Source organism: Sceloporus undulatus, chromosome 9 (assembly GCF_019175285.1).
Source record: "Sceloporus undulatus isolate JIND9_A2432 ecotype Alabama chromosome 9, SceUnd_v1.1, whole genome shotgun sequence".
Lineage (NCBI taxonomy): Eukaryota > Metazoa > Chordata > Lepidosauria > Squamata > Phrynosomatidae > Sceloporus > Sceloporus undulatus.
The window spans coordinates 16,232,947-16,245,546 of record NC_056530.1 but is presented as its reverse complement, the minus strand read 5'-3'; the positions used below and the strand labels follow the sequence as shown (position 1 = coordinate 16,245,546).

General features: G+C 43.0%; 1 protein-coding gene across 1 annotated transcript; it reads right to left on the bottom strand.

Moving 5' to 3' along the window:
• Positions 1 to 7,163: 7,163 nt before the first annotated feature.
• Positions 7,164 to 12,133, bottom strand: HSPB6 (heat shock protein family B (small) member 6). The gene is made up of 3 exons (XM_042440606.1): positions 11,899 to 12,133; positions 9,241 to 9,363; positions 7,164 to 7,760 (listed from the first exon to the last, which is right to left on the bottom strand). Exons 1-3 carry the CDS (start codon positions 12,103 to 12,105, stop codon positions 7,563 to 7,565), a joined length of 528 nt encoding a protein of 175 aa, XP_042296540.1. The 5' UTR covers positions 12,106 to 12,133; the 3' UTR covers positions 7,164 to 7,562.
• Positions 12,134 to 12,600: the final 467 nt, after the last annotated feature.

Genomic DNA, 12,600 nt, shown 5'->3' with positions numbered 1-12,600 from the left:
TTTGGAGAATGCGAGGAAGTGTGTGTGTAGATGTATACCTCAATTAATGAAATAGATGTGTTCCTGGGCATTATTTCTTTAACAGAGTGTTTGGTACCAGAGGCAGAAATAACATGGCAAGAATAAGGCTACAGTGCAAAAAAAGAAGAACTCAACTTATTTCAGCAAGCCTGTTATTAAAAACTAACACTATGAACATGTGAAAAACACAGTATTTCAGGTGAGGCCTGACCAGAGCAGAATAAAGTGATATTATTCCCTCGCTCTAGATAGACACTATATTTCTATTGTTGCAGCCTTGAATTACATTGGCTTTTTTAGCTGCCACATCACGCTGTTGACTCATGTTCAACCTGTGGTCTGCTAGGACTCCTTTCACATGCCAAGCCAGCTATCCCTGATCCTATATCTGCATTTCTTTTTTTCTATCTTACTGTAGTGCCTTATGTTTCTCCCTGTTGAAATTCTTTTTGTTAGTTTTGGGGCAAGTTTCTAATCTCTGAAGATCATTTTGAATTTTGATCCTGTCCTCTGGGATATTAGCTGCTCCTCCTAATTTGATGCAGATTTGATAAGCAGGCTCTCTATTCCTTCATCCAAGTCATTGACAAAGAATTTGAATAGCACTGAGCCCAGGACAGAACCCTATGGCACACCACTAATCCCTTCTCTGCAGGATGAAGAGACAGTCTTTGTCAGATGCTTAGTTAACTAAGGTATGCCTGTTTCACCAGTCAGCTTGAACGATGCAGAAAATACCATACATCGTGCAGGTTTAGACATGGAAGGAGGAGGAGTGAAAATAGGAGAAGGAACATCAACAATCTAACAGACGCTGGTGAAACCATACTGCTAGCAGTAAACATCATAGACTTGGAACAATCACTAAAAAAAGTCAAAAAAGAAAGCAGAAAGGCAGGCCTAATGTTAAACGTGAAGAAAACAAAAATAATGACCTTGGAGGATTTATATAAATTCAACCTAGATAACAAGGAAATCAAAACAATTAAAGATTTCCCATACTTTGGATCAAACATTGATCAGAACAGAGACCGCAGTCAAGAAATCAGAAGAAGATTAGAATCATAGAATAATAGAGTTGGAAGACCACAAGGGCCATCCAGTCCAACCCCATTTTGCCACGCAAGAACACAGTCAAAGCATCCTCGACAGATGGCCATACAGCCTCTTTAAAGACTTCCAAGGAAGGAGACTCCACTACACTCCGAAGAAGGAGTTTGTTCCACTGTCAAACGGCCCTTACTGTCAGGAAGTTCCTCCTAATGTTGAACTGGAATCTCTTTTCCTGTATCTTGCATCCATTGCTCCAGGTCCTAGTCTCTGGAGCAGCAGAAAACAAGCTTGCTCCCTCCTCAATGTGACATCCCTTCAAATATTTAAACAGGGCTATCATATCACCTCTTAATCTTCTTTTGTCCAGACTAAACATCTCCAGCTCCCTAAGGCGTTCCTCATAGGGCATAGGCCACTATGAAAAAACTAGTCAAAATCCTAAGCGTAAAGATATACAACTGAACACCTAAGTCAGAATCATCCAAGCTGTTGTATTCCCCATCACTATGTATGGATGTGAGAGCGGAATAATGAAAAAAGCAGATAGGAAGAAAATCGATTCATTTGAGATGTGGTGCTGGAGAAGAGTGCTGAGGATGCCATGGACAGACAAAAAGACAAACATATAGGTCCTGAAACAATAGGATGGAACAATAGGATGGGGAAAGGAAGAAGAAGACAAATTATTTTTCCCTCTTGAAAGGAAAGAAGAGCAGAGGAAGAAAGAAAAGAAGAGTGAAGAATGGAAAAAAAAATAATTATAGGAGGAGTATGAAAATGTACTTAGGGTTTGTATGGTTGTGGGTGTATCTTATTATATTTTCATATTTGTTTTGTATGTTGTTCAAGCAATAGAATTTATAATTAAAAAAATATTTTTCCTTCATGCCTTGGTCTTGCCTGTTTTTAATGATGGCTGACAACATTCAGTCGAAGATATTTAGAACTGAACCTGTTCTAATCATAGCTCCACCTTAGCTTATATTACAACATGACAAACGTGAACCATGGGAACAGTGACTTGTATATCTATCTATCTTTAGACTATAGTTAAATGTGTATATTGTCTTAACTCCAAAGACTTCAGGCGAGCTTCCAGGGGGAGTCTCAGTTTACTTTCTGAACATAGGCCAAGAACTTGCAAGCTGGATGACTGAGCAAATATTTCAACTCTGGTTTCCCACAACTAAAGGCAAAGCCCTCTACAATGCACCACTTTCATGGTGCTGCCTTTATTAAATTGCTATTAAGATTAAGGAGTTTATCACACGGGAGGGATTTCTCTTAATTTCAAATGAAAAGAAAGTGGAGCCAGAACGCATTCACATGAATTTGCTAGTTCAGCGAGGGTTGGTTGTTCCATCTCCAAAACTTCAGAATGTTTTAACCTTTGAGGCCAGGCATTGATTTCCTCGCCATTTTTAATAGCTGGCTTTTGATTAAACAGCTAGCTTTTCTTTGGTTATGAGAGTGCATGATTTCCACACTAGTCTCACCTTAAAACGTCAGCTTTAGGTAAGCTGCTTTGCGTTTCAGAAAAGCCGTTTAGAAGTGGGTTTTAGAATAACAGCCCTATAGGTTGCTATTTACCTAGAATCATAGAATCCTAGAGTTGGAAGAGACCGCAAAGGCCATCCAGTCCAACCCCAATTGCCATGCAGGAACTCTCAATCAAAGCATCCCTGACTGATGGCCATACAGTCTCTGCTTAAAGACCTCCAAAGAAGGAGACTCCACTACACTCCGAGGGAGTTTGTTCCACTGTGGACTTGGAACATGTCCAGAGAAGGGCCACCAGGATGGTGAAGGTTCTGGAAACCAAGCCCTGTGAAGAGCAGCTCAGATGGCTGGGTGTGTTAAGCTTAGAGAAGAGAACACTGAGAGGTTTTCTGCTGCTCCAGAGATTAGGGCTCTGGCCCTTCTGTTCTCTTCCTACACAGTGATTCTACTAATGCATAGGTAAATGGGCCTAAGATACACTTACTAGTGACTCTGCAGAGAATGGATCCTTAGGAAAAGTCAAGAATACAGCAGCTTCCACTTTTTCATTTGGATGGAGGCCAGTTGGTTTTTTACTTGGTTTCTACACTGATGCTCATTACTTTTAACACAGACAAGTACCAGCAGCTCAAAGAATGCTTATTTTTCATGTTTAAGTGCTGCATGTGCTGTCTGTCCTATGAGCTGCAGTTTTACTCTTGGCTCAGCAAAAGAGTTATTCCCTTAGTTCCCTAGGCAATAGTCATTGCCTTTTCTGGAAGGACTATTCTGTGTTTGTTCTGTATTTATTTACTTCATTTATAGGCCACATTTTCCCTAAAACGGGATCCTCATTTAATCTGGTTTAGCCTTTCCCTGCCCTGTCTCACTTTGCTAACAAGCGAGCTACACTTACCAACTTCCAGTTCCCATAGACAAACTGCTTGTACAATCATTATAAATCATATACCTCATTTCATCTGGTTTAGTGATGTCCAGTTTAGACATCATGGTTGTTTTCAGACATTTTGGACTAGAAGGTTCTGACTCTTTGCAGTTGGAGTTTATGAAACCTGTCATCTAAAATGAAGTAGAAGCCAGCTCATGAGGCCTGACTATGGTATGGGGATGTGTTTAGCTTCAGATGTTTTGGACTATAATTCCCATCAATGCTGTACAGCATGGCTAATGAGAAGGGAGTGTGGGACTTAGGATCCAAAACATAGGCTCCATACAGATAGGCCAAAATAAAGCTGCTTCGGGTCTCTTTGGAGGTATGCTGTTTAAATGATGCATGCATCCTAAGAGTCTGGAAGCTGCGCAAAAGCTGCGCTCCAGTCCTTAGGACTAGATCGTGGCTTTGGCATAGCTTCCGGATTCTTAGGACGTATGCATAATTTAAACAGCATACCTCCAAAGTGACCTGAAGCACTTTATTTTGGCCTGTCTGTATGGGACCATATAGAGTCAAAAATATTGCTCACCACAGTTTAAAGACTAGATCATCCATATTTCTGACTAGTGCTTGGAGCAGTTTATATCCAACAAGCTTGCACATGTGAGGCAAGCGGCAAACATTAAACATTGGAAACATGAGAGCATTTGAAAATTAATCCTTCAAGCTAAACCTGTTTTATAATTATAGTTTCAAGTTATACACCTGAATGACAAATGTTAGAGTGACAACTTTATGACAATATTATAACAACTTTAGTAGGAACAAAATAAGTGGCAAACATGGCATCTTTGTTGAAAGTTCCCACGGCTGCAACTGTGGAAGTGAAAATGCAGCATTACACTCAACCCAAGGCAAATCATGCTCCAAAATGTACAATTGTCAGGAAAAAACAGCAATACTGTGTTCAGTTCTAGGCACCACAATTCAAAAAGGATGCTGAAAAGCTGGAGTATGTCCAGAGGAGGGAGATCAAAATGGTGAAAGATATAGAATCAAAGAGCTGGGAGAGACCCCAAGGGCCATCCAGTCCAACCTCCTGCCATGCAGGAACTCTCAGTCAAAGCATCCTCATAATGTTTAGATGGAACTACCTAACAATAAGAGCTGTTTGACAGTGGAACACACTCCCTCAGAGAATGGCGATGTCGCCTTCTTTGGAGGTCTTTAAACAGAGGCTGGATGGCCATCTGATGGGGATGCTGCCCTATGAGGAGTGACTTAGGGAGTGGGATATGTTTAGCCTAGTGAAGAAAATTTTAAGAGAGGATATGATAGCCCTGTTTAAATATTTGAAGGGATATGTAAATGGAAAGAAATGTAGGGGCAACAGAAATTCTCTTCCCAGCTTTCTTTTCCTTCTGTTTCTAGGTTTTTCAGCAAGAGGACCAATGTACCCAAAGTTTGACTCAGACCAGAACTTGTGGGTGTATTTGGCAAAAAATGTGCTGAAAAGGGGCATCCAGAGCAGAAGACAGGGAACTGGCACAAAGTGTGGCTGCCAATAGGCGCCTCTCTCCTTCCCCCAGTTTGGTGCCAAACAATCAGCTCACTCAGGCCAGGGAAAGATCTGCTGAGTAGTTGGCAATGCGCTGAAGGAAGGAGAGAGGTGCCTACCCAAGATATATTGCCACTGCCATGCACGTATCTGCAAAATGTCTACAGGGCCGAGAAATGAAAGAACTGAGAAGCCACTCTACAATATAGGGTGGCCATGGACTCCCCTATTCCTGAATCAAACTCAAGAAAGGGGCTGTACAGACAGGCCAAAATAAAGCCGCTTCAGGTTACTTTGGGGGTATGCTATTGAAATGATGCATGCATCCTAAGAGGCCGGAAGCTATGCGCTGCTTTGGAGTAGCTTCTGTCCTCTTAAGATGCATGTGTCATTTAAACAGCATACCTCCAAAGTGACCCGAAGCATCTTTATTTTGGCCTGTCTATATGGGCCCAAAGTTACTCGTTTTGGATTCCTAAGTGTCTTAGCCAGGATGGCCAATGTGTTAAAGAATTGTCAGGGTGTGGTTTCTTGATGTTCTATTGTAAATTTACAAACAGGATTGCTTTAGGAGTAGTTTCTGACTTCCTTGATGCCCAATGTATGCAATCTGTTTATTGTACTAAGCAATATAGAAATGTGACCCTGTGCCAAGAAAAGCATATCCATATATACCAGCTAATGCTACAGGGAGACTATTATATACTCTGTGGGTTAATGCTCCATCTGCCAGTGCCACCTGAAATGCACAAGGCCTGAAGTGAAAGAAGTTTCAAAATATTTGACAAGACTTATGATATAAAAGCACTCAACATGAGTGGAGTTGCTGCTCTTATCGTATCTTTTGACATTATCCCATTTGCAAGATATCCCATTTGCAATCATTTGCAAGACATTCAATTAAAATAAATTGATTGGCCTGTGCCAAAGGACTAAATGTCTGTTCTCAAGCAAGATCTGTCCTTAATTTAGAAATGAAAGAACTGAGAAACCACTCTACAAAATAGGACGGCCACGGACTCTTTGCCAAGATATGTGTTGCTTCAGTTTGCCAGACAATTCACAGGGGGTTGAAACTAAGGTGAAGACTCTAGGACATGATATCATGGCTTAAGAAGGCAATAGAACAGTTGTCTAACTCTGGTGTGACAAGTCTTTGTTGGTATAATCCTAATGATTTCCATAGGTATACTGGTTTGTGTGCTCATGCAGTGTATGCCTTTGTGTGCCCCATCTTGTAAGACATAGCTTGGCAACAGCAGGAAGATAGTTGAAACAGGTGTGTGAAAGTAGACATTTACAAAACAAAGAAAGCATGGGACAAGTAATACTGCAATTAATAATTTAAATGTATCTTGTCCCAAAGGGGGGAATTAATATGGCTTACTGGAAGAAAATGGTAAACCAGTGAGAGGAACCAGTATGGAAATATCATGACAATAGATTAGAAAAAGGATGCTTGTCTCTACCTGCCCTTTGCTATCATTTGGTAAGAGAAAGCCAATGACCTTGTTAATATTATCTTGATGGAAGAGTAGAGAAATGGAAGGCAGTAAGTGGGTGATGGGGTTTAAACTGTGAGGCCCAATGGAAACATGGTTGATGAAGTGGCACCTAGTTCTGGCTGGTGCCTTGTACATCCTGGAAGCTTCCCACATTTGTAGAGTGCCTGAATTCTGTGTGCCTTATTGACATCAAGAGCCTTTAAATCACCTTTCTACCAAAAAGTATTCTTTTCCTGTTAGTGTAAACCCTGTAGGCAGTATCAACACTGACATGGCAGCAGCTCCATCCATTTTCTGAAGTTTATAACATGTGTCAGGACAAGCCTGCCACAAATAAATAATGTTTAATATCTCAGCCAGGCCATCCCATCAGAAGTGTTTACATCCAAGGCAGGATCAGTCTCTGGCAGTTCTATGTCTACTGTTTGTTTATGATTGTTTTTCCCTGTGTGTACTCCCTTGCTTTGGCAACTGCCATCATGCATTGAAAACTATATATGCATGAATATCTGTTTTTTTTTCAGGTTATGAGATCACTGATAACTATTCAACGCAGCTAAATAAAACTAAAAATTCACCTTCCTCCTGTATGGACATTGGCTTAATCACACCGGAGATATGAACGCATATTTTTATATCACATACACTTACAAAGATTGTAACTTCAATTTTATTAGCAAGTATATCCCAAATAACTTTTTTTAATGCATGTACATGTAATTAAGCAATATCGGAATTCATACAAAGTGAGTGAGTTCAGCATGGACAGTAGTACAGAGCAAGCCTGCAACAGCAAGGTACTTGTAAGCCAGAAGGGGGAAAAGACCTGATATTTATTCCTAGAAGATCCCACACAAGTGCAGGAAAATTGTACTAAGAAGATCACCACCCTAAAGGCGAGAGTGTCTCTGTTGTCAGATCACCCCCAGAAGGAAGTTTGGGGGAAGCAGAAATGTCACTTCTTTCAAAGCTCCGAATGAATAGCCCTTGCAGCTACAATCGAGGGGAGTATAGGCCTGAGACACTGGCTTCTGGCAGCAAATGACAGCTATTACTTTCCAGTGACGGCAGGCTTCTCCTGGCGGGTGATGGGAATGCTCCGTTCCTGAGTGATGGCAGCTTGGGCGGTGGGTGCCGTGATGGACAGCACTCCGTCTGGAGAGAGGGCTGAGGTGATTGCTGCCGGATCAACCCCTTTGGGGATCATGTAGCGGCGGTGAAACTCCCGTGAGATGTAACCATGCTCATCCTGAAGGAGTAGAAAGAAAAAGAAAACAAATACAAGATGAGTCACTATATATTCAGGAGGTTCAGCCTTCAAAGTCCACAGATGTCATTTCAATAAGAGGATGCCTATTATTAACTCAGTAATGGGGGTGTTGAGCACCTAGTTTCCTTCCAGGCAGATTAGTTGCAGCCATTTCTAAGGTCACATTTCAGTACTTGCTCTTCAGAGAGAAGAGAAGAATCAGTGCCTTTGAGAACATGCTTGAATACTCCAGGCTTTTGAGTGCCTTGCTCTAAGTTTAAATCATTTGCAGGATTTGGAAATGTTACTTTTTGGACCATAAATCCCAGAATCTCCCAGCCATCATGGCCAGTGGGAGATATATTCCAACACACCAGGGATGGGGAACCTTGGTCCTGGCCAGGTGTCTTAGACTACAACTCCTATCAACCCCACACAGCATGACCAATGGCAAGGCATTATAGTAGCTCTAGTTCAGAACTTTCCAACTGTGGAATTAAGGGCCAAAGACAAGAGAAAAAGTCTGGCACAATAAAAAGAACACTTGCTAGAATTCCAAGATTGGGAACTACAACCAATTCACCAGCTCCCTCAGGTCTCATGGAGAAAGGAAACCTTTGTACCTTTTGCTTGTAGTCACTTTGGCCTGTTACAGACTGCCAAAATAAAGCTGCTTTGGGTCTCTTTGGAGGTATGCTGTTTAAATGATGCATGGGTCCTAAGAATCCGGAAGCTGCACCAAAGCTGCACTCCAGTGCTTAGGAATGGAGTGTGGCTTTGGCGCAACCTCCGGACTCTTAGGACCCATGCATCATATAAATAGCATACCTCCAAAGAGACCCGATGCAGCTTTATTTTGGCAGTCTGTAACAGGCCTTTGAAAACATTTGTTGAAGGGGAAAGACAGCATGTGTGCATGTATGCACGCATACACACCTACCAACATTTAAATTATATTAGTAATTGGGAAGATTCAAAGGATATCTCAATGAAATAACTCTCCCTTTACTGTTCAGATTGCACTGATATCTCAGCTGAGCCGACCCTCAATATATGCCCTAGGATCTTTTTTAAAAATGAGATGACATTTGAGTGCTGGTGTTCCATGACTCACTAGTTGATGAGAGAGAGTTGTCAGGAACACATTGTACATGCCTCTTTTCTAGCTCACTGCCAACTTCTGACTTCAACATTAAGTTTGGATCCAACATACACCACAGAGCAGATGATGCTGGACTACAGCTCCCATCAACCCGACAACATGGCCAATGGTTACAAATTATGACCCTGCTTAATGACTAACTATCAGAACCCAAAAAACATGTATAGCCTAAGCATCCAAAAATAAAAACAAATGCAAAGAGATCTTATTGGGCAAGTCATATGCATGTTTGCTGGGCAGAGGAGAGCCCCAATTCCCTAAGATTTGCTTCTAGTTAGGGATGGCAGTTTCACTGTGTGAGCTTTTAAAGTTACGTACTGGGCGCTCCTCGTGCTTCGCATGGACCTCAATGTAGTCACCCACCACCTTCACATTCAACTCCTCCGGGGAGAAGTGCTTCACATCCAACAACACAGAGAACTTGTCTTTGTCCATTTTCACCTGGGGAGGAGAACACAGATCATAACTTAAAAAGACTTATACAATTTGGCTACGCCTTATCGCACAGACACAGTGCAAAGGACAAACCAACATCACCTTATTCTCCCACCTTTTTAGTCTGCGCCCATCAGCATCCTGAGTTAAACTTGGGGTGGCTCTGGGCACCATCAACTATTCACTATCTGCCATAGACAGCTCTAATTCTATGTGGGGACCACCTTTTGGACTTATGCCATAAGTGGCAATACTTCCACATTCATAAGCCTTCTCACACATGAAGCCCAGCATCGCCAATAGCAGTTGCACAGCCAGGAACCACTATTTCCAAGCAACTTTCCTAGTGTTGGATTCCCAGATGTTGGACTGTCAGCCCCATCATGGACAACCAACAGAATTAATGGTTGGACATGATGGGCATTGTCATCCATAAACACCAGAAGACCCCAAGTTTGAGAAAGCCTGGTTGAGTCATAGCCCACTGTTATGTTTCCAAACTCTCTTATCAAAGAGAGCAATATAAGCTAACACTTCCAAATCCTAGACTTTCGGCTCAACATAATGATCTCTTTTATCTAGAAATGGCTAGGAATTCTGGGAACATTAGTCAAAAAGGTAACTTCCTGAAGCTTTGTACTTTGCATACTCTTCTCTATAATGCAGGTCAAATTAAGCAAAACAGAATAGGATGTGTGCAAAAGCAGTTCAAAGCACACATATTCCTGGCATACTAAATTTCCCAATGTATAAATCTTTATAATAAAAAAAGGAGATGAAGTCCAAAAGAGCAACTTTTCTTAAACTCCTTGGGGTCTCTCTTTTCATTTTGGTGTGGAAATATGCCTATTTCCAGCTATAAATTGCCTCACTCCATGTTTAGACGCAGAGTGCTTAGAACAATCTCAGACCTCCTTGCCAAGGTGTGTGACAAAGCACAACGGAGAAAGCCAATGCAAGAACTAAGGCACAAGGAATCAAGGGGCAATGCAACCAGAGATCTAGGTCTCTTGATCAGGTGGAGTGCTAGCTAAAGGGTTTGGGCTGTCAGCCCTTAAACCAAACAGCAGAGCCGCTTATTCCGCTAATCTTATTTAATCTGACACAGATTGTTTATTGTGGCTGCATTCACACTGGAGAAATAACCCGGTTTGACACTGCTTTAGCGACCATGGCTCAAGGCTGTGGCATTCTGGAACTGCAGTTTGTTGTGGCTCCGCTCTGGGACCACAATAAACTACAATTCCCAGAATGCCATAGCCTTGAGCCGTGGCACTTACAGGTGTCAAACCAGATTATTTCTGTCATGTGGATGAACTCTTATAACTCCTATATTTGGGATATGTTTCCTTGCATTTCTCTTTACACCTGTTGGCTTAGTTTTATTGTGACAGTGCAATGGAACACACTCCTTCCTCGGAGAGTGGCAGAGGCTCCTTTAAGCAGAGGCCGGGTGGCCATCTGTCCTGACTGATTTGACTGTGAGTTCCTGCATGGGGCTGGACTGGGTGGCCCTTTCTCCTGAAGGTGCTGCGCTGCCTATTATGGTCACATTCTCCCTCCTGGCCCTGGGGAGAACAATGCCAGCTGGGATGCCTTCCTCTGCAGGGAAGGCAAGGGAAGGACTGGCACGCAGGACTGGCAGGACCCCAGGAGCGCCCTCCTCTTGGACTGCAGTCAGCAGCTGCCTTGGGTTTATGGATTCCAACTCCCCAGGGCCAGGATGGAGCACAACAGGAGCACATTTCTTAAATTGCGCACACATATAGACTACATCTATCCAATCATATATCTAATATACCAACCTACCTGCCTACCCATCCTATCTGCTCACCTACCTACCTACCTGCCTTCCTATCCTACCTACCCATCCTATCTATCTACCTGCCTTCCTAGCCTGCTTGCCTGCCCGCCCTATCTATCAATCTGTCTACCTACCTTCTTTTCCTATCTGCCTGCTTACTTATCTATCTTATCTACCTACCTACCCTCCCTATCTACTTACCTGACTTCCTATCTTATTTGCCTGCCTATCTACTTACCTACCTACCTATCTAATCTATATATCTAGTCTGCCTACCTACTTATCTACCTATCTATGCTATCTGCCTGTCTGTCTACCTACCCACTCATCTATCTGTCTGTCTGCCTACCTACTTACTTATCTGTCTAATCTATCTAATCTGCCTACCTATATATCTATCTGTCTGTCTACCTGCCTATCCTACCTGTCTACCCACTTATCTGCCTGCCTACTTATCTATCAATCCATCCATCCTGCCTGCCTACTTATCTATATGCCTGCCTGCCTAATCTATCAGAACAGTGTTGACTAGCATTACTCTTGAGGTGCCCAGTCTCTCCATAGTCTCAGGGCTGAAGCCTTTCCTACCTGACCCTTCCTTCTTCCTTGGGGCAAAGAAGAGAGAGAAGAAAACTTTGTGAAACGAAAACCCATCTCTCTCTCTCCAAAACTAGCCTCCTTCCTTCTCCCAGGCTAAAGCAAAGGCAAGAGCCCTCTGCCCATGCTCAGAGGCTTACCTCGGAGAGCCCAGTCTCGGGGACCTGGAGGGCGGGCGTGGTCCGCATGTAGTAGGGCGAGAGGGTGGCCGGGAAGAGGTCGCTCTCCAGGAGCCCTTCGCCGAAGCGCTGGTCGAAGAGCCGAGGAGGGAAGAGAGAGGACGGGAAGAAAGAGGAGGGGAAGCCCAGGGGCCGGCGGAGCCAAGGGTGGCTGATGGCGATGTCCATCGTTCTCCTGCTCCGAGCGCCGATGCTCCTCGAATGCTCCGCTGGGCTCCGCTGCAGCCCTTTTATACCCACCGCAGACCCAGGCCACGCCCCTCCGCCCCGCCCCCGCCACAGGCCCCGCCCCTAGAACGCGCTAGAAGCCCCAGAGCCTTCGCGCTGCTTCAGACTGCTTCCAGAATGCAATAATAATATGATGATGCATATGATTGACACATGCCAATCTTTGGTGCAAAGGGCATTATAAAGAAACATTATTATTATTATTACTATTACTATTACTGTAGAAATAGTCCATTGTGAGATTGCTGGCTCAGTGCTAGGGAATAACAACAACGATAATGAAAATAATGATGATGATGATGTATATATTCTGACATGCTGCTCTTTGGCGGAAAGGGCATTATATATAAACATTGCTGTTGTTGTTTTTGTTGTTATTATTCTCTAGTTAAAGCAGTCTCACACTGGACTATGTCTGCAGTAATAATAATAATA